The following is a 20,618-nucleotide window of genomic DNA, read 5'->3' on the forward strand; positions in this document are numbered from 1 at the left end:
GTTAATGCTCCTTTTTGAATCCTACTGAGACGGACACCATTGGAAAGACTGGAATGTGGCTGCTTACAATTTACTTACATTTACTGCAACTGCTTACAAGTCTAAGATATGAAAGAAATGTTCTCACATTTTTTCTCAGTACAAGCAATTAGGCCATGGTTAAGGTACAGAATGATTGCTTCAAGAGAATGATGGTAGGAAATTCAACCTTCACAAAAACTTCATGCTTGGTTGATAGGACAAAATGTGAGTCCATGTTTACTTAGAACCAGAGAAGGACTTTTAAATCCGTAGTCATCCTGGGAGACTCCCTGAAATCAATTTAGCCTGGTGTGAGATAATCAGCCAGAGCCACCACTTCCTAGCAGACTCCTGGCATGTCCAAGCAAGCCCCTACATAGTCCTCTGGCCCTGGTCATGTCCCACAGCTGTCCCTAAGGAATACAAAGAAGACCCTGGGAAAGCTGGCAGGTACCAGCCCTGCCTGGGTACTCCCTGAAGCTCTGCTCAGTCAGTGTTTTGCAATGGCACATGTAGCTGATTCCCTTCTCCTGTTTATCCATATCTAACTACATGGGCTTACTGATACTGTGGCCAGCACTCATGGATGCAGTTCCTTCAGGGTATCTTACATCTTGTACAGGGAAGTCACACAAAGCATGATGGTCATCATGCTAGTGGCCTTGACAGAATATGTAGCAACTGGAGAAGCCCAGGCCTTCAGCAAGGCAGTAAGGGACTGGCTGCGGGGCCAGAGGCAGCTATGGGGACATGCACCCACTGCTGCAGTACCTGGAAACTCTGCGGCGTTGGGATGGCAAAGAGGTCCCGTGCAGAGCAGAGTCTGGAGCGGCTGCACAGAAGAAAAGCCCACATGAGCAGGTGTCCTTGTCAACATAGACTTGAGTAAGTCCCCACCAAGGGAAGCAACAGAAAACCTCACAAATAGTGGTCCATCGCCTTGAGAATGAGCAAATCCCCAGCACACCCTGTCTAGGGCCTTTAGAGATGGACGTTTTCTGACATTTTGCCAAAGCAGACTGTCATGAGCTGCAGGAATTCCCCAGGATATGGCACTTTCTACACCAGGACCTAAGCAAGGGCAAGAAAGAAGACCATGCCATGGATACCTCTTCACAGGACTGAAGATGATGCCTGAGGCCTCAGTCTCAGATGTATCATAGAAATCTTCCTCTTCTTCCTCTTCTTCCTCAGTCTCCAGACCTTTTGCCAGCTTCCTGCCTAGTGCAGCTGCCTTCTTGTCCAGTTCCTTCGCTCTCAGCCACTCGGCAGTCCTGCAAGCCCCACGACATGCCATGAGCCATACATCAGCCATCACAAGTGGGCTGTGCACTGCCCTCCACCCAGGAGGGTGAGCCAAAACATTCAAGGGCTACTTACTCCAGCTGCTCAAATCCAGGATTGTGGATGATTAACTCCGAACTGTAAAAAACAAAATATGTTTTTCTCTAAAGACCAGTGTGCCATGACTGTTCCCTGATGCATTTAAGGAACAGTGCCCCAGCCACTCCCCTGTTTATTTTTTGGCAGGGACACCAGCAATTTTTTCCTAAGCTAATCCACTGTCCACCCCATGTGTCTGCTGTTTTCCCTCTAGTTCCACAAGTGACACTTTGCAGGCCTTGCTGCTGCCTGTCATCCTGTCTGCCTACAACTTACAAACTACAACTCCCCTGGCTTTGGGCACTACTAGCATGCAGGGTGCATGGAGTTGCTGGAGGCCAGCAACTTTGCAACCACAAGCCAGGAGGGCTGCATAAATGCTCTCAAGGGTCTCCTAGGGAGTCCCAGGACTCCCAGCACCTACAGCAGATCATTGCAGTCAAAGGCTCATTGTGATAACAAGGTATCTCTTTATCCAAGAGCCCCCTTCCCTTATTGCTGCTGTGGAGTTGAGACACATCAGCCAGGCAAGAAGTGCAGAGTAAATAAGGCTGGATTGCATCCCAAAGGATGCCACTGACAAAGGCAGCTGTACAAACTGCCTGGAAATTTGCTCTTCCTAGGATTTTCATACCTGTCTTTCATAAGACAGACAAAATCCTCTTCAACCCAGCTCCCTGCTGAGCTATTTGGAGGCTGGTAGCGCAAATCCAACTCAATGTAGATCTACAAAGTAGAAAGTGAAAGGGCCTGAGAGTCTGGTAGCCACAAAACAATGGCAAAAATGTAACAAAAAAAAAAAAAAAAAAAAAAAAAAAAAAGAAAGAAAGGGGGACATGGAAGAAAAGAAATTAGAAGCTAGTGGAAAGATGCAGAAGAAAGGTGGTCATGTCCCCACAAGAAGCATATTTATACCAGACTCCCATTTTCTGTCTCCATAAACAAGCTAGATGTAACAAAACTCTCCCCTCTACAGCTTCTCAAACTCCATGTTTGATTGAATAAAAGCTGGCTCAACTTTACAAATCTACCATAAAGAGGCCCTGAGAATAGCCTTGAGGCATTTTTGACAAGGGAACTGGGGAGAGCCCTGCACAATAACATGCAGGATTTGGAGCAGTCTCTCTGGAGGAGGCACAAGACAGCTGGCAGAGGATCCCTAGAAAGGACAGCTTGGATTAAAATGCTGGAGAAACCACCATCGTGAGCCTGCATCACAAGAGACAAGGAAGGACAGCCAGAGACGTACAGGGCATGCTGGGTATTGGCACAGCCAACACAGGTCTGAACACCCTTGTCTGCAGGTGGCCAGCCTGACCTCAAACCAACTTAAACACAAATTATTTCCCAGCAGAGGCCAAAAACACTAGCATGGTGCAGATCACTCCTTAGCAGGCTGAAAGGGATGTACTCTGGATTCAGAGCTCAATCCCTGGAAAATACATATTTCTGGGAAAAGAAATGCAGCCCAAGAAATCAGCAGTACGGTGATCAGGAAAGGCAGCAGCAAAGGCTGGAGGGTGAAGAAGCCTGAGATGAAACTGGATGAAAAGCTAAGGCCCTAAAAGCACTCCTTCAAATCACCAGGAGAAGAAGGGGTGCTCTATTCCCAGAGGAGAACAGGATTTGAACTAGCAGGAAGTCTAATGGCTTGATTTCCAGTTTTCTAAAGGAGCAGATTCTCTCTTGGGGCCATGTCTCATCCAAGCTGACCTGAGAGGGTCCCAGGCTGCTCTTGGATGAGCAGTCTTGCCTGCCCTATTTCTATCCCCTGCAGCTGTTGTGCAGCCAGGGTTGCACAATCCAAAACTAACCCAGCAAAACTGAATGTGGTTGGGTTTTGGTTGGAGCAGCTCACCAGCACATGTGTTGCTGTTAGTGCAAGGGAAGAGGCACCCGGGGCAAAGGGCTGGTCAGTGTACCTCTGACCTTATACAACGGAGTCCCTTCAAGCCAGCAACAGCACCAAGAGGTGAGTCTAATCCCTGTCTCTTTGCTGGCATGAACATTTATCCAGTGAGCTGAATGGGCTAAAAATCATCCTGGAAGTGATCAATTTCTAACTGGACCTGCTCCATGATCCAGGAGTCCAGTAACACCGGCAACTTGTGCCTGTGCCACTCAGGCTGGTGGTCTGGTGGCCACAGAGCTTGCATACCATGTGCCACCATGTGGTTTAGTCATATTGCCTGTGTCAAGAGTAAACACATGTGCAGCACCTTGCAAGACTGCTGCCTCAGCTCTTCCTGCAGCCTGCCAGCTGCCCTGACACAGGTCTGGCAGTCTGGAACACACTGAGCTGCACCTGCACACCCAGCTAGCAGGAAAGAGCTCATTTTAGGGTGGTGTTCATCTTCTACAAGTGCAAAGGACCGACTGAGCCCCAATGCCAGGGCTGGAGGAGAGCAGGACCCGCAGAGCAGAGGGGCAGTCAGGTGTCAGCAACACTCATGCTGTCCCAGACACTCATTAAGCCATCCAGTTAGTGCTGGTGTTTAACCCAAAAACTTACTGGGGGTTTCAAGGCACCCTATCACCTTCCACCTCACTCCATCACTGCAGCAGCCCATACACATGCACTTCATGGTGCATGAAGCAGAGGAGATGCCACTTCCTACATCCATTTCCCAGACTTGAGAAGGTTTTACGAAGCTTCCCTCTGTTCATTCAGGCCCTTGACAGTTCTCCAAGAGCCCTAGCCCAACCCATGCATTTGTAGATGCTCCTAGAAACCTCTTGGTGGATATGAAGTGTCTGTGCAGAGATGGCACAAATGCCACAGTGCTTCCAGTTCAAACAGCATTTTGGATTTCCCCTCAGTCCCCAGTCCACCTAGAGAGTACCACATGAAGTTTCCCAAAAAGCCTTACTGATTACTAATCGCCAGGCTGTCCATGGAGGACTTACATCAGTGACTCTGTTGCTCTTGTCCACAAGGGACTCACGCAGGATTAGCCTTCCAGATGTCATCAGGTGCTGAAGGCTGAGGACAAGGGTACCAAGCAGCCTGGTGAAAGGAATGAGGGATTTGTCTTTACAAACAAACTGTGGGTTTGCTGGTAGATAAAACTAGTACTGAGAGATAAAAAAAACAATGGGAAGGATTCCACTGATTGATGAATGGAATGAGAGATTTGTCTTTGCAAACAGTGAGTCTGCTGATCAATAAAGTTAGATACAGAGAGATAAAAGAAGAACCATACATTCCATAGAAATTCCATTGATTGACGCAAGGGGGAAAAAAAAGGCGGGGGGGTATACAAATTACAAGGGAGTCTTAGGTATTAGGCATTTTGGGAAGTCTGTACCTCTTAAGTACCTCAGCCAGTGGGGAAAGAGAGAGGGAAATGTGGCCGGGAAATCAGGATAAAAAGGAGGCTGTGTTCTCTAACAATTTGAGAGACCCCATGGAAAATGTCCATAACCTCTCCCTTTATTCAAATAAAGTTACAGGACCCCTCTGTCTCCTTTTTGGACAAAAATCTCTGGTGTTTGTGGATTAATTTTCATAACACTGGACTAAAAAGAGAGACTGCAACAACACTGTACATAGCATCAGTGCCTACATCCTGGGGAGTACTGGGACCTCTACTCTGCCACTCACAGCCTCTCTGAGCTGCCCTGAAGTGTTTTCCATAGGGAGTCTGGCAGCTGAATACTTGAGACCGACCCTGCAGCAAGTCCTGCCTTTTCCCCAGTCATGCCCAGACAGCTACTTGCAACTGAGCTGACACTGATGGTTAAAGGTTTGTGCAGATCCAGACTCATGGAGTGCAAAGGAGATCTTCCCTTCAGCAGAGTTGGGCTTCAGAGGAGCCAGTGTGTGTGTCTGGGCACCCAGCAGAGCTGGGGGGACTCTGCTAGAAAAAAAAAAAAACAACTGGGAAACAGAAGCTTTACACAAGAAAATATAGAACTAGGACATAAAGCTATGACCACAAGATTGTCTGCAGCAATTCAGGCCAGAATTTACCTACGCCAAAGTGGCTTCTCCCTGGAGAAGGGTTATCTGGCTCCCTGCAAGTGGCAGTAAGGCATGCAGGACAGCATTTGCCAGTCCTAACCCTGGCTTGTGTGTCACTATCTGCACCCATGTATACATGGACCTCCATCTCCTCATGACATCTCTCTGGCAGCCAAGCTAAGCCCTGCATGAAGCAGAGCTTCCCAATGCCAGCTGGGAACCACCACTGGAAGAGCCTACCCAGGACTTGGACAAGAGGAACTGCTCCCCACACATCTCAATTTCAGCTGTGAGCTGTTGATCTCTTGTATTCCTTCTCACCTCCCTTTTCTCTGAGACACAGAGCCTGTCCAACTTCCTACCCCCAAAGAAGGAGGCTGTCTGCTCATCCTCCTCCTTTCCAGCTTTGCCAGCTTGATGCTGCTGCCACAGGAAGGATGCACACACAGAAATTCAGAGACCATAAACAGATACAGCAATGTAACAAGTTTTCCCCTTCTTTCTATTTCATTTTGAGCATCCCAGTGCCCAAACCAAACACTTTTGAATTGTACTGTTTGTCACCTGCTCTTATGCTTCTCCCCAGCAGTGGAGGTGTGTGGATATAGTGTCAATCCACTCATTTCCCACTGGACTCCTTTGCTTCAGGCTGTCAGCTCCTACTGTTTTTTTACTGTTTGCGGTATCTCTTTGTCCTGCAGCAGTTTCTGTTGACATTTCAGTCAGAGACAATTCCTCTGATCCAGCTCCCATAAGAAAAGCATCCAGGAAATAGTGACACAACATTCTGCCATACTTTCTGCTCTGTCATCATCTGTGTTTCACATGTGTTGTGCTCATCTGTTTTCTCCATGCCCTCTCTGGCATCTTTGAAAACGTTTGCATTATTAGCTGTATACAAATTTATTACGTTTGCATTATTAGCTGATGCATTTTTCTTCAGTTCTTAAACTTTGCTTATCAGAGCTGGCACCTTTCCCTGCATCTTCGTGTTTCACATGTCCTGAAGGACATGCCTCTGCTGCTTTTCTTGTTCCACTACTCAATCTGTCATCTCTATTCTTGGGTTTTGCTGCAGTGTTTTACAACTGTTGAAATAGCCACTGAGTTCACAATGTTATGCCTGTGCCACCTAGAAGCATTTTGAATTCTGGCTGATCTTTTACATTGAAATTGCTGTCTTATTAAAGGTTAAACACAATGCATTCAGGGCTTTTCTTCACCAGCAGATATGTTGAATTTGGGTGCAACATGGTCACAGTCACCACAGGGATGTTCAGGATGACAGCAGGTCCTCAGTCTGCAGCAAGACCTGACTTTGTAGCTGTTTTTTAGGGCCTTTTTTAACCTTTGTCCCAGTTGAGGGTCTGATCTGGATCCTTACGTAGTCCCTGTTACTGCTGGCACAGCTAAATCATTCTCCTTATTTAACTTAATATATACAGTATTGCTGCCCCACCAGAACAACCAGCTCCATCCTTCCTCTGTAAGTGGCATTCTGCTCATCTTCTTTCCATCAAATAATCAATAAACATTTTCTACTGCCAGTAGACAATGTAAAGACCAGTATGTCTTGTCCCTCACCTCTACTGATCACCCCAACAATCAAAGGACCCACCTGTTACTGAAAACCTTGCTGCAGTTGTAAACTTTAATGGACAGCATTTCACCCATGACAAGCTTCCCATAGTGCGGCCAACGAAAGAGCTGCAAACAAATGGAGCAGAAAGGGATGACAACTCATTCTCAGCCACACTTTCCCATGTCTCATGGCTGGTTGGCTCCTCTGTGAGGTGACCAAGTCCATGGACATGATGAAAAGCAGCTGTGATGGGAAGTTACTTTCCTGCTGGCCAGGCATAGAACCCCTCCAGCAGCACAGTCAGCTGCTACAGAAGTCAGAGCGGCACCACCCTGGAAAAAGAAGGATTCTTGTGCCTGCTGGAGTCCCTGAGCTGGAAGGTTGTGGAGCGAGACAGAACACGGGAACGTACAGAGGTGCTTGAGGAGAAGTGATCACTCAGGCAGGGAGTCATCTGGCTTAGAGAAAAGCTGCACCCTGAGGCTTCAACTTACCACACATCCAAAACAGCGGCTGTGCCTCCTGCTCCCCCCCACCTCCCCCCCAGGCAGCACATTGGCACTGGGACTTGATCAAGGGAGAGGTGGGCTGTCACAGGCTTCTGTGGGGATGGCACTGGAGACACGGACATGCTTCCCAGGCCACCCCCATCCCTGCCCCTGCACACACACACATATGCACACATATATGCACTCAAACACGAGTCCCACTCCTGCCCCCACAAGGCATCAACTGCAGTGACAATCTGGCTTTCTGAGGGCAAGGGAAGCTTTGCCTTCAGATTTGATGTGCCCAGGCTTCCAAGCAGTGTCACTCAGTTGAATTTCAGTTCCTGGAGCTTGTAAGTATAGGTCACATACACAATGTGAGGGACCCATCTGCCCCTCTGAGCAGAGCAGAAGGAGACAGCAGAGAAATTTCCAGGAAACAGTCTAGTGTAAGGAGGCCCTATCCATGGTGTGGGGGTTGGAATAAGATGATCTTCAAGGTCCCTTCCAAGGCAAACCAATCTATGATTTTATGACCAAGACACTGACCTGTCCCATCCCAGTCCCACATGTTCCACATGATCCCAGTTTCCTCACCTCCTTGAAGATGGCCTCTGGGCCACAGCAGACCTTTCTTGTCTTCTGGGTGAAGCCTTGAGAAGTAGAGAGGAGGTGTAAGGTGGCTGGCAGGGGAAGGCAGCCCCCAGCTCTAAATCCCCAAACCCCCACCCTCCCGGCCACCTGGAGCCCACCTCGGAAGCTGAGATGGACCTGCCGCTCGCCATAGCCCGGCAGCTGGGAGAGCCGCCGGACACCGACGCTGAGCGCCATGGAGCTCGTGGTGGGCCCTACTGCCTCTCGCTCAGCTGTGCACCGCCCAGAGTGACTCAACCCCGACTCCCCCAGCCGGTCTGGCCAGACACTCCACACCCCAGTGGCCCATGGGTCAGGCAGCCCCTGCTGAGGGACACAGAGAGGAGGGGGAAGCCCTGGCTGTACTGCCTCCCTCCCTCAACCCACGGCACCGGGCTGAACCCCCTCGAATGTACCTCTGTGGATTGAGAGAGCCCTGAGCCGCGGGGGACCCTCGGGGAGCACTGCAGGAAATGGTAGGAGAAGGGAACCCATCACATGGCCATGCTTCAGCTGGTGCTTGGAAGGATGTGGGCTGCTGAATTCAGAACTGAGAGACACCAGCTGCGAATACAGAGCCTGGCTCTGCTTTCAGCTCAAGCCCTGCACCTTCCCTAGCACAAAATCACAGGTCCTGTGGCTTAAACCCTCCAAAACAAACAGAGCGAGTGTGAGAAAGGGCAGCTCAGATTGTGAGGGTTAGGCTCCTCTGACATGAGGAAATAACACATGCTCAGCAGCCTCCTGAGCAGCGGCCTGAGGTGCTACTCAGTGGAGGTAGGATGCCAAAGCACTTTGTGACAGCAGCTGCACCCCAGCTGCCAGATCTCTGCAGGGCACACACAAGCATCAAAATCCACAGGCAGTGGGACAGGAGCTTCAGCTGCTCCACAGGGTGCTGGCAACCTCACAAGGAGGGGTAGGAGGGAGACCTGGGGCACATGGTGCCAGAAGCTGGCTGTGCTCCCTGCTGCAGCCCCCGGGCCTAATCCAGCTCGAGAGCTGATAGAGATGTCAGAACTCTTTCAAAGCACAAATTCAGACCAGATTAAAGCAAAGAAACTATGCTTACATAGCATAGTTTCTATTTTAACATTATGTTATCGAACAAACATGAGCTGAGCAGATTTTGGAGATCATTTCTTCCTCCTGAGGGTCTGGTTCTGCCTCTCAGCACCCAGCACCAAACACTGGTGATTCGAAAGATGTGTGCTAATGTCTTTACAAAGAATTTGATGGGTGAAGGTATGGGTGTTATCTTGAAATGGGTCTTAATGTCTCTACTAACTTTGGGCAGTAGGTTTGTTGCAGACCCCAGACAATTTGGCTCCCGAAACAGACAACTGGGTCTACACAAGCCTGAACTTCTGAACTTTGCTGTAAAATGACAGGTTCAAAGGGGAATACGTGGTAGGCGGTTCAGGACGGCTGTACCTTCCTGGTACCTCATCCAATGGGCAAGAAGAGGGCAATATGTGGTCGGGAGTTTAGGATAAAAGGAGGCTGCAGCCTGCAAATCCTCAAGAGAGAAAAGTGAACTCTCTCCCTTTATTCAAATAAAGTTTCAGGACTCTTCTGTCTCCTCTGTCGGCACTAGCTTTTCATAGCATGATTGTCCATACACCTCCATCCATACACGCTGTACAGAGTGCCTTGCAGCAGGCTAGAGTGGCTTATTCAGCTCCACAAACACCAAGGAGTGAATCATACCTGTGTAATGCCAGTTGCTTTGAAGCAAGCCCTGCAGGTATTCCGTTTATTCCCCTTTTTCACAGGCTCTTCCTGGACCACCTGAAAAGCAGTGCTGGGGGTGGTGGAAGTATGCTGTGGTAGGAAGATGCAGTTTTACCACTGTCCTAGCTACAGGAGTATTCTACCCCCCTCTACTTCATTTCTGATGAACTGTTGATGATGGATTTGCAGAAGCTGCTCAGTGCACACCCAACCCCTCAGGACTATGAGACGGGGGTTAAATAAGAAGGAGAGGCAAACCCTTCGACACAGGGCAGAGTTCCTTTTTCTTCACACCAATGACTGAGCTGTGATAACTCCCACCAAGGAAGCACCAGCACAGTCACATCCAGCCTGAGGGGTCATCTCTGCTAATGGGTCATAAAGGACTCAATGGGACAGGAGAATGGGCAGCTGCAACATTTAAACTATCAAGGACTCAAAATATCCCATGACTCACTGTGCTACCTCCTGAATTATAAAACTCTCCGCCCTGAGGGAGGTGTTGAGCATCCCCACCTGAACCTGAAAGGAATGAGAGGAATGTGTTTTTACAAACTGTGGGCCTGTTTGTAGATAAGGCCAGATGCTATATGTGAAAAAAACAATGGGAAGAAACATAAATTCCGGAAAAATTCCACCAGTTGACACTGTTGCTCACCCAAGGCTTTGCTAAATTCTTGGACTTAGAGAAACAGAACAGAGATACAAAGAAAAGAGGGGTGGGGGCTTGGAGTTGTGTGGTGTGCACATTGGAAGGGAGCCTGTATTAGGCCATTAGGGAAGTCTGTACTTCTCAAGTACCTCAGCCAATGGGAAAAGAGAGAGGGGAAAATTGGCTGGGAATTAGCAAAAATAGGAGACTGCATCCTCCACCATTTTGAGAGACCCTGTAGAAAATGCCCATGGTCTCCCCCTTCATTCATGAATAAAGCTACAGGACTCCTCTGTTTCCTTTTTGGACATAAACCTCTGGCATTGTGGATATATTTTCCTAACAAACATGAGTATATAAAATCTTTAGGCCTGGGGACTTCTGGCACCACCACTTGATAGATTTGGAGGAGGACCAGAACTTCGACAGGACTAGTACCATCACCCTGACTGTTATGGGTAAAAATAAAAATTGGCCCAATCGTAATAAAAATAAAAAATAGAAATGTCAAAATAGAAACAGAAAATAAAATGTGTTTAGGGAATTTACTGCTAGTGGAAGAAGCAGATTATAACCTATTGGGGAGGGATTTGATGGTGCGCTTAGGCATAAGTTTGATAGCATGGGAATCACAGCTTATGGTAAGGCTGTATAAACTAACATTGGAAGATGAGGGAGAAATTAACCCTCGGGTAATGGGGGGGGAAGCAGAGAAATTAGAAATGGAACCTATATGCATAGAGGTGGAGAAACCCAAAGACCCCATCAGGCTAAAACAATACCCGATCCCACTAGAGGGTCGGTGGGGTCTAAAACCAATAATAGACGATCTTACTAGAAAGGGGACTTTGGAGCCGTGTATGTCGAGGCACAATACTCCCATCCTGGCAGTCCGGAAGCTGGACGGGAGTTATCGCCTTGTACAAGATTTAAGGGCGGTGAACCAAAGAACCAAAACCTTGTTCCCCACGATCCCCAACCCGTATACCCTGCTGAATAATGTTTCACCAGAAGATATCTGGTAAAGTGTAATTGATTTAAAGGATGCTTTCTGGACATGCCCTCTGGCAGAGGAAAGCCGTAATTACTTTGCCTTCCAGTGGGAGGATCCGGAGACAAACTGCAAACAGCAGCTCCGGTGGACCTCCCTGCCCCAAGGATTTGTAGACTTGCACAACCTGTTTGGCCAGGCCCTTGAGCAGCTTTTAAGTTAATTTGTCCCAGTAAAAGGGACTAAGTTACTACAATATGTGGACGATTTATTAATAGCAGGACCCGAGGAAGAAGGAGTTAGGGCGACCACCATTGCCCTTTTGAACTTCCTGGGAGATCGAGCTTTAAAGGTATCAAAAACTAAACTCCAGTTTACGGAGCCCGAGGTAAAATATCTGGGTCACTGGCTAGTAAAGGAGCAGAAAAAGCTAGATCCGGAAAGAATTGCAGGGATTATCTCCCTGCCCTCACCTCAATCAAACCGAGATGTAAGACAAATCTTGGGGCTTTTAGGGTTTTGTCGGCAGTAGATAGAGGAATATAGTAAAAAGGTTAAATTTATGTATGAGAAATTGACCACTGAAAGGCCCAAGTGGGGTGAACAAGATGAACGGAGCTCTAAAGAATTAAAGGAGGCACTCCGGTACTAAGCCTGCCCGATGTAAAAAGACCCTCTCAATTGTTTGTAGATGTAAACAACCACACTGCATGTGGGGTGCTAACTCAAGACTGGGCAGGATCAAGGAAGCCGGTGGGCTATGTATCAAAACTATTAGACCCTCTTAGCAGGGGGTGACCCACATGCCTCCAAGCTATAGTAGCCATGGCCGTGTTGGTAGAAGAGGCCAGAAAGGTAACTTTCGGGGCTCCTTTGGAAGTGTATTCTCCACATAGCGTCAGAAATATTTTGCAACAGAAAGCAGAAAAATGGCTCACTGACGCAAGGCTTTTGAAATATGAGGCTATTTTAATTCATTCTCACAACCTAGAATTAAAAACCACAACGGCACAAAGTCCGGCTCAGTTCTTATATGGAGAAGCCTCAGATATACCCACACATGATTGCACTGAGATAGTCCAGTTGCAGACCAAAATTCGGCCTGATTTGGAAGAAGAGGAATTGGAAACAGGGGAAAAATGGTTTGTAGATGGGTCAGCCCGGGTCATAGAGGGAAAACGGAAAACTGGATACGCGGTTGTAGATGGGGTAACCGGGGAGACAATAGAAGCGGGTCCTCTAAATACAGGGTGGTCGGCTCAGGCATGTGAACTTTATGCAGTGCTAAGGGCCCTGCTAAAGTTAAAAGGTAAAGTTGGAACCATTTACACTGATTCAAAATACGCTTTTGGAGTGGTTCACACCTTCAGAAAAATTTGGGAAGAAAGGGGACTGATCAGTACTAGAGGAAAAGGACTTCTACATGAGGAGCTAATAGAACAAATATTGGTGGCTATACGAGAACCAAAAGCCATCGCTATAGTACATGTAAAAGAACATCAAAGGGGAACTCAGTTTAAAACAAGAGGTAACAATTTAGCAGACCAGGAGGCTAAACACGCAGCACTCCTACCAGTAAGTACCCCAGAGAACTGTGAGGAGGAAGGGCGAGAATTTCCCCCACATGCCTCTGAGAAAGAAATTGAGGAAAACAAGAAGATAGGGGGAAAATTCGAAGAAGGTAAGTGGAAATTACCCGATGGAAGGGAGTTAGTGATTAAAGAATACACCCAGAAAATATTAAAAAGGTTACATGCACAAACTCATTGGGGAACCCAAGCACTGGCTGATCAATTCCTAAGACTTTTTGGGTGTAAAGGAATATATGAATTAGCTAAACAGGAGGTGCAAGGGTGCATGGTGTGTCAGAAAATCAACCGAAACCGGGCAAAACAAACAACAATGGGAAGCTGACCAGTGGCATATCGACCCTTTGAAAGGGTCCAGGTCAACTTCACCAATCTGCCAAAGCTGGGAAGATACTGGTGTCTATTAGTCATAGTGGACAAGCTTACACATTGGGTGGAGGCGTTTCCCAGTTCCCAGGCAACCACACAGGTAGTATTGAAAATATTATTAGAAAAAATTGTGCCTAGATATGGACTGGTGAAGTATATTGATTCAGATCAGGGTACCCACTTTACCTCTAGAATAATAAGGCAAATGGCAGAAGCCTTGGGGATCCGCTGGGAGCATCACACCCCTTAGCACCCACAAAGCTATGGCCAGGTTGAGCGGATGAACCAAACTCTTAAGGCACAGCTAACAAAATTAATTTTAGAAACCAAAATGTCCTGGATTAAATGCTTACCATTGGCTCTACTAAATATCAGGACTCTGCCAAATTCAGAAACAGGAATATCACCGTTTGAGATGCTGTACGGGATGCCCTATGAACACGGGATGCCGATAGGACCCCCCAAGATTGAAGATGGGCAAATAAGGCCACATCTTGTAACTATTAACCGAAACCTGCAAGAGCTAAGAAAACAGGGAATTGTAATGCAAGGAACTCCTGTGGGCTTTTCCATTCATCCAGTCCAACCCGGAGATTACGTCCTGATAAAAACCTGGAAGGATGTGCCATTATCTCCTCATTGGGAAGGGCCCTTTCTTGTTCTCTTGACTACAGATACAACGTATGAACTGCTGAAAAGGGCTGGACACACGCTTCCAGAATTAAGAAGGTGGAATCTAAAACAGGCACACCCAAGTGGGAGGTCCTCTCGCCTCCTGGAGACTTGAAGTTAACCCTGCACAGACAACACTGATGACCGAGATTGACCGGATCGAATGTCAAGAGCCTATCGGTTTGTGTCATTTCAGTGCTATTAGTGTAAGATAACATGGGTGGCGCATTGTGACAGGGGGCTGAGACCTAGGGGTTTGTGCGAGGATGGCTTTAACCATGAAGTGCAGGTGACTAACCTACTCTCGACGTTACTCACAGAACTGGGAGTGATTGAAGCAGACTCTATACAGTGGTTTAGGCTTTTCCAAAATGGACTAAGGGGAAAACTCCAATTCCGGGCTCACATTTGATCAATCGAGTGCCAAAGAAAGAACAAAGTACCCTGCAGTGCCCGGCCAGTAAGGCTCAACCAGTGGGGAGTGTTTAAGCGAAGGTACGCAGCCCAGGCCAGCTATGATCTCCGAGATAATGATTCCTGCTGCCAAGAAGATGGCACTCCCTGCCGCTGGAGGCAACCCAGTGGGCGAGAGCAGCGGCAGAGGAACAATAATCGGCATAACCCTGATGAGCCTGAGTCTAGCCACGTGCCCCATGACTAGCGCACTCGCCAAAACACAAACCGATTCAGATCGGTGGGACCCCAGCCGAATTTGCGAGATTTGCACCAAGGGCGGTCAGGTGAAGTGGAGGCTTTACCTAACCTTGCCTCTTCGGACTGCACTAAAGGCACAGCTCATAGGTACTGTTGGTCAAACAGCACTTGATATGAGGTTTGTCTAAAAGAGGGGGAGAAAATCTGCATCTCACCTGAGGTGACGTCCAGGGTGGGTAAGTCAACCCTTATCAGAAAAAGGCATAGTATTGGAACTGCTAAGATTCCCATAATTACATAATTACATAATTACATAAATGTAATTGTACTGTGTGGACTGGGGGAAGAATGGATTCAATTTTTGTGGGCTATTTCCAAGTGAACCAGTTGTGTTATTACAGTGAACAGTTGGGAATATGTACCATGGGGGGAAGAACATATTGGGTGGGGGAGAATCTAAAGTACAAGAATAGGATCTCTTTGGGGAAAGAACCGGTCATCATAGGTTTACTCAAAGATCATGATGATCCAGCCTGCCTCCAATATGACAGAACTTTCTGTTTTTCCCAAAATAAAGAATGGGTGAATCCGGAACGTAAAATTCAACAGATCACCCAGGAGTTAAAAAGGCAGAAGTCCGAAATGAGGAAACGTAGGATCGAGCAGGAAAGGTTAAAAACTTTAAGTGAGCATTATGAACAATTAGAAAAACAATATAGCGAATTTGGCCTGCCAGCATCAGACAAGAACTTGTTCATAGACCTCATGCAGGAAATTGCAATGGAATTAGGTTTTACAAATTGCTGGATATGTGGGGGTTTAAAATCAGCTGAAAAGTGGCCTTGGAAAGGAGAAGGGTTAACCCCAGAACAGCTGCTTAAATGGAATCACACCAAAATTTCCAAATTGATTCAACAACCCGAGGGATGGATTTTAGATCAGCGAATAATTGGAACAATTTGTATAAGTAAAGAAGGAAGAGAATATATGGAAATTGTAGGTTTTACACCTTGTATTTCCAAGCTGATCATAAATTCATATAACAAAAGCCAAAGGTGGCAACCAGAACTTCTTTCCCTACGGGTACTGGAGTCAGAAAAAAGATAATCAATGAGAATGGAATGAAAACATGGGACTTTGTTGGAACAAGAAAGCTGGGGCTAACCCTTTCCAATCCCTAGGGGGGTTAAGAGATTTTTGGGACAAACCAAGGGAAGTAAAGAATTGGAAAGCACCAAATGGAATATATTTGATTTGTGGAAAGAAAGCATACAGTGAGCTGTCTTTGAAGTGGAAAGGGTCATGCACCCTGGGAGGGATCAGACCAGCCTTCTTCTCCTTGCCTTGGTCAGAAAGTAGCTCACTAGGGGCTCCTCTCTATGAGACCCTAGATCGTCAAAAGAGAGATGTAAGAAAGAAATTTCCGATCTTTGAAGGGAGCCAGAAATGGGGGGGAGGAGGAATGGCCCACAGAGCGTATCATTGAATACTATGGGCCCGCTACCTGGGCTCAGGATGGTAGTTGGGGTTACCATACCCCGATATATCTCCTGAACCAGTTAATCAGGCTCCAGGCAGTGGTGGAAATTGTGTCCAACCACACTGCAGACACCTTGGAGTTACTATCAAGGCAGCATTCCCAAATGAGGGCTTTCGTTTAACAAAATGGAATAGCATTGGACTATCTGCTGGCAGAGGAAGGAGGAGTATGTGGCAAATTCAATGAATCTGAATGCTGCATTGAAATTGATGATTATGGGGAGACTATCAGAGGACTTGCAGCTGAAATAAAGAAGGTCGCTCATGTGCCCATCCAGAAGTGGAACTCGATCCTAAACGCATCCTGGTGGGACAATTTGTTTGATGGGGCATGGTGGAAGAAGTTAATCTTCTTTATTCTCTGTTCCATAGCTGGAGTCATCTTCCTACCCTGTCTGATCCTCTGCTTTATCCGGTTGATACATTCAGTTGTACAGGGGATGCAGATAGCGGCCATGCCAATGGACCCAGAGATGGCAACAGGAAAGGCTAACCCAGTTTCAACGATTATGAACTTAGAGGAGGATACCCCACATAGGTGGGCAGCTAACGTCCTAGCTCAGTTTGAGAAACAAATTGAGCACAGCAGGGAATACCAGGGAATACCTCAGGATGATTAAGAAGGAGGTCACTTGTATGTGTATAAAAAGCCACTAAAAATAAAACACGTGGGTTTAATTTTTTAGAATTACCCATGAATTAATGTGTTAATAAAAGAGGTGAGGGATTTGTTATAGATATGGGTAGTAATTCATGGGAATAAAAGGTGTATCAAAATATATATGTATAAAATGAGCTACTGGTGTACAATGGTGGGGGGGGAGAGTCTTCCCCAGCATGGCGAAACTTCGGCAGATGGACAGAGAGGCACCACCACATTTGCATTCGAAGGAAACTTTGGCTGCACAGGAGATGGGCATTCACAGGAGCCTGCACCCAGTGACGCCCAAGCGATGATGGCCCGGACAAGATACCTATCTGAGAGGACCAGGGCCATCAACACCTTCCATCTGAATGCCAGATTCCGGGAATCAGGGAAGTGTATTATTCTATTCCCAGACAGAGGCTTTGTGTTGGAAAGGAGCCAACTTGAATATGAAGAACTCAGAAAGAAACAAAGACATCCTGCCGCGGGAGAAATAAACCGTATAAGAACTGCTGCCTTGGAGCAGCCAGTGTGGACGGGGTAGAATTGGTGCTAGCGAGGCCAATCTCACGTTCACCCGCATCACCTCCTGGGGGAGGTACGCTGTCCGATTTGGTTGGTGGCAGTCGAGACTGTATTACGGTCGCAAAATATTTTTTTTTAAATATTTTTATTAAAATTGGCTATTTTTCATTTTTCATTTATAACACTTCATATGTTAATGCTGTGTTCCGCCCTTGTCAGCCAGCTGTGGTCTCATCATCCTAGGATTACACCTTGGTCCCCCCCCTTTAATACCATATTTAATACATATATCTATATTTCATAGGCATGAACTTCTATCATATCCCTAACACTGACCAACAGGGTGCCAGGTTGTATTCAGTCATTGTGGGTTAAAACCAGTTTTCTCTGTATTATCATACTTATCATAATCTCTTTAATAAATTTTAATTCTGACATGTAATCTCTCTTAAGGTTTTTGAGTGGGGTTCGTTTCACAGTTTACTTTCAAACCAGCACGACCATGCAACAACAAAACATAGCAGACTTGACAGCATTTGGCACCACTTTTGTGAACCCAAGTAAGTGAGCTCATCAGTGTAAAACACTCAGAAAGCTCAATGTGCTGACCCCACATCCAGTTGTTATAGATAGCAACCAGATAAGGCCAAATAAATAATTTGATAAAGCCAAATTAAAATTAAAAGAAGATAGATTTTATTTTGCGAATCGAAATACAATCTCTGACAGCCACAATCAAAGGGACAGCGCTGAGCCTGGGACTCAACATTGGATGAACACAAATCTGAGCCCCTTTCGCATCAGATCTACCGAGTTCACAAAGTCCGTCCTGTGAGCCTTGGTTATATACTGTTTTTCTTGTCCAGAGCAAAGTTTCTTTTGTTCTATTAATTTTCCTGAATATTCATGTAGTTCTATGTCCTCTGTCTGGTGTTGGAAGAATCCTGTCTTCTGGTCGGACAAAGCTGTCTTTGGGAAAACAATATAGAGTCCAGGAACAGACACGTAAATTCCAAGTTTTGGGAACTAGTCATTCAGATGTGAGTTCTGGGCTATCCTCGGTTATCTAGGGCCTATTGGCCGATGATGGTTTGGGCGTTCCAAGACCCAGAGTTTCTGCAGGAGCTAGCTCCTTCACTTGCTAATTAGGACCTCTATTCAGTGACCACCTGTGTTTTCACAATCCAGTGAGGTAATCTCTTTCCCAACCCCTGTGTAAGACTTCTAAACCTTGCCGCTTTTTATAACAGATAATCTACAAGCATGATTTATTATATATATATATATCTCTATGAGCATGAATTTATACTAATATCTATCACATAGTCATCGGTAGAGTGGAGTGAGGAGTGCAACTTAGTCAGTTTAATGAGACATCCAGACCATCAAATTATGCTGCTGCTGAGTGGATCCAGTACTTGCTCAAAGCTGGTCAGTAGACAGCACCTCTCTGTGGAGTTTCTGTGGCTTCCTCAAACACCACAAGCAGTCTCATTACTCCACCCACCTGAAGACAGTGCCTTATTTTTAGCAAAACTGTCCCCTGCGTATTTTAGACCTCAAGGAGGGTCATTAACCCAACCAGTTATCCAGGCAAAAAAGGCATTATCTCCCACTGCCTGCTGGGTAGTGTGCCATAGCCTGGCATGAAATGTCACCAATATTTATTGCCACATGTCCAGGAAGCAAAAGGAATCCTGCCCACTGAACTCCCACATGCAACAGCTTTTGATTTTTTCAAAGACCTGAGGTTGAAATATCTTTGGGGATCACAAATATAAAGGTGCTTCTTTAATCTTGGTGAGGGTAAAAAGAGTTCTGGGGTGTTCTCTGTGCTCACCGGGAAGATAAATCAAGCCAGAGACTGCGGGATACAGAGAGCATACACAACACATTGTCCTGAGGAAAATAACCTGACCTCTCCTCTAACTTGACAGCAGTGCCATCAATCTGCATTCCAGCTACACCAGGGCAACATGTGGCAGGAAACAGACCTACCATTCTTCCACCAAAGTGCCCAGTAGCTGCCTGCACTTTCCCTAAAATCTGGAGCCCCGAGGAGAGTAAAAGACAGAAAACAGGCAAAATTCTGCCATCCTAGGTCAGTAGCTTCTAAATTTAGCTTCCCATGGCTTTTCACATGGGCCCACACCCATGCAGCTCTTCCTCCTAAGTTACAGCTACAGGACTTGTGTCCCTTTTCTTGCTCACATTTCAGCCACTTACCTGTGGGTAAAGAGCATCTCCTTCAAATTCTGGTCTGCTTCCACACTGAAAAGAACTTCCTCAGACCTGCCTCTACAACTTCTTGGCCTCTTTCTCCCCAAAACAGGAAAGGTCTCTTCTATCATAAATGAGTCCTATACCTGGAGATAACTCAGCTTGCTGCAGAACAGTGACTTTGTTATGAATAGAAAAAATATCTATTTTTTTTAAGTTGCAGAGTTAACAAGTTAAACCAATTGCTATTGTTAATAACTTCATGTTGTAATCACCTGTTGTTAATAGTTTTCTTCAATTACCTGTTAATGGTTAGAAATCAGCTTAATTGTTCCCCTGCTGCTTCCAGGGAGATGACACCTGAAAGCTGCAGGTAGTGGGGCAGGGGGAGATTACGTCAGAGCTGGTATGCAAATGAGGAAGCCCTGCAGCCGCGTGTGTCCCTTGTCAGGGCAGCCCAGCCGAGCCCTATGGCACCCGAGCTGCAGTGCTGAGAGCACACACTCTGATCCGCTGTGACAGAGATCGTGTGCCTTAGAAGGCCTTGGCTAGCTCTGGCAGAAGAGATAAAAAGGCGGACTCTGACTCCTGGAGGAACTGGGTTTATTAAAGGATAAGGACTTGGAGGAGCGAGGATGTCCAGAAGGCAGAGACAATGTTAACAAGGCTACAGTCACTTTTAAAGAGGGGTGGGTACAAAGGAGGGGCCTGGCCTCCAACCAATAGAGGACCAAGGGGTAGTGGACAACGGGGAATTGACAACTTGGCTTGACCAACCTGGGGTATCCTGGGGAGAAGCCCTGGCCCCTGAACCAATCACTCGACCCCCTGGAGAGAAGGTTCTCGACGAAAGGGTCGGGTTGCCGAGTGACAGGCAGGGCGCCACGGAGGAACAGTACAAAGGATACATTGGTTGCTGGGACAACAAGGGAGGTGATAGGAAAACAGACAGGGGT

The 20,618-nt window shown here is 46.8% G+C and overlaps 1 protein-coding gene across 1 annotated transcript in view; it reads right to left on the minus strand.

Annotated features, from left to right (window-relative positions):
* Window positions 1-8,269, minus strand: part of LOC121337208 (fer-1-like protein 4) — a 38,802-nt gene extending 30,533 nt beyond the window's left edge. The window contains exons 1-8 of the mRNA XM_041407156.1: window positions 8,191-8,269; window positions 8,036-8,091; window positions 6,987-7,075; window positions 4,312-4,411; window positions 2,039-2,130; window positions 1,402-1,443; window positions 1,131-1,295; window positions 793-853 (exon numbers count right to left, since the gene is read on the minus strand). Coding sequence (XP_041263090.1) covers window positions 793-853; window positions 1,131-1,295; window positions 1,402-1,443; window positions 2,039-2,130; window positions 4,312-4,411; window positions 6,987-7,075; window positions 8,036-8,091; window positions 8,191-8,269 — 684 coding nt within the window. The remainder of the gene's footprint in view (window positions 1-792; window positions 854-1,130; window positions 1,296-1,401; window positions 1,444-2,038; window positions 2,131-4,311; window positions 4,412-6,986; window positions 7,076-8,035; window positions 8,092-8,190) is intronic.
* Window positions 8,270-20,618: the final 12,349 nt, after the last annotated feature.

The sequence above is a fragment of the Onychostruthus taczanowskii genome, unplaced genomic scaffold, assembly GCF_017590055.1.
Source record: "Onychostruthus taczanowskii isolate IOZ18803 unplaced genomic scaffold, ASM1759005v1 scaffold256, whole genome shotgun sequence".
NCBI lineage: Eukaryota > Metazoa > Chordata > Aves > Passeriformes > Passeridae > Onychostruthus > Onychostruthus taczanowskii.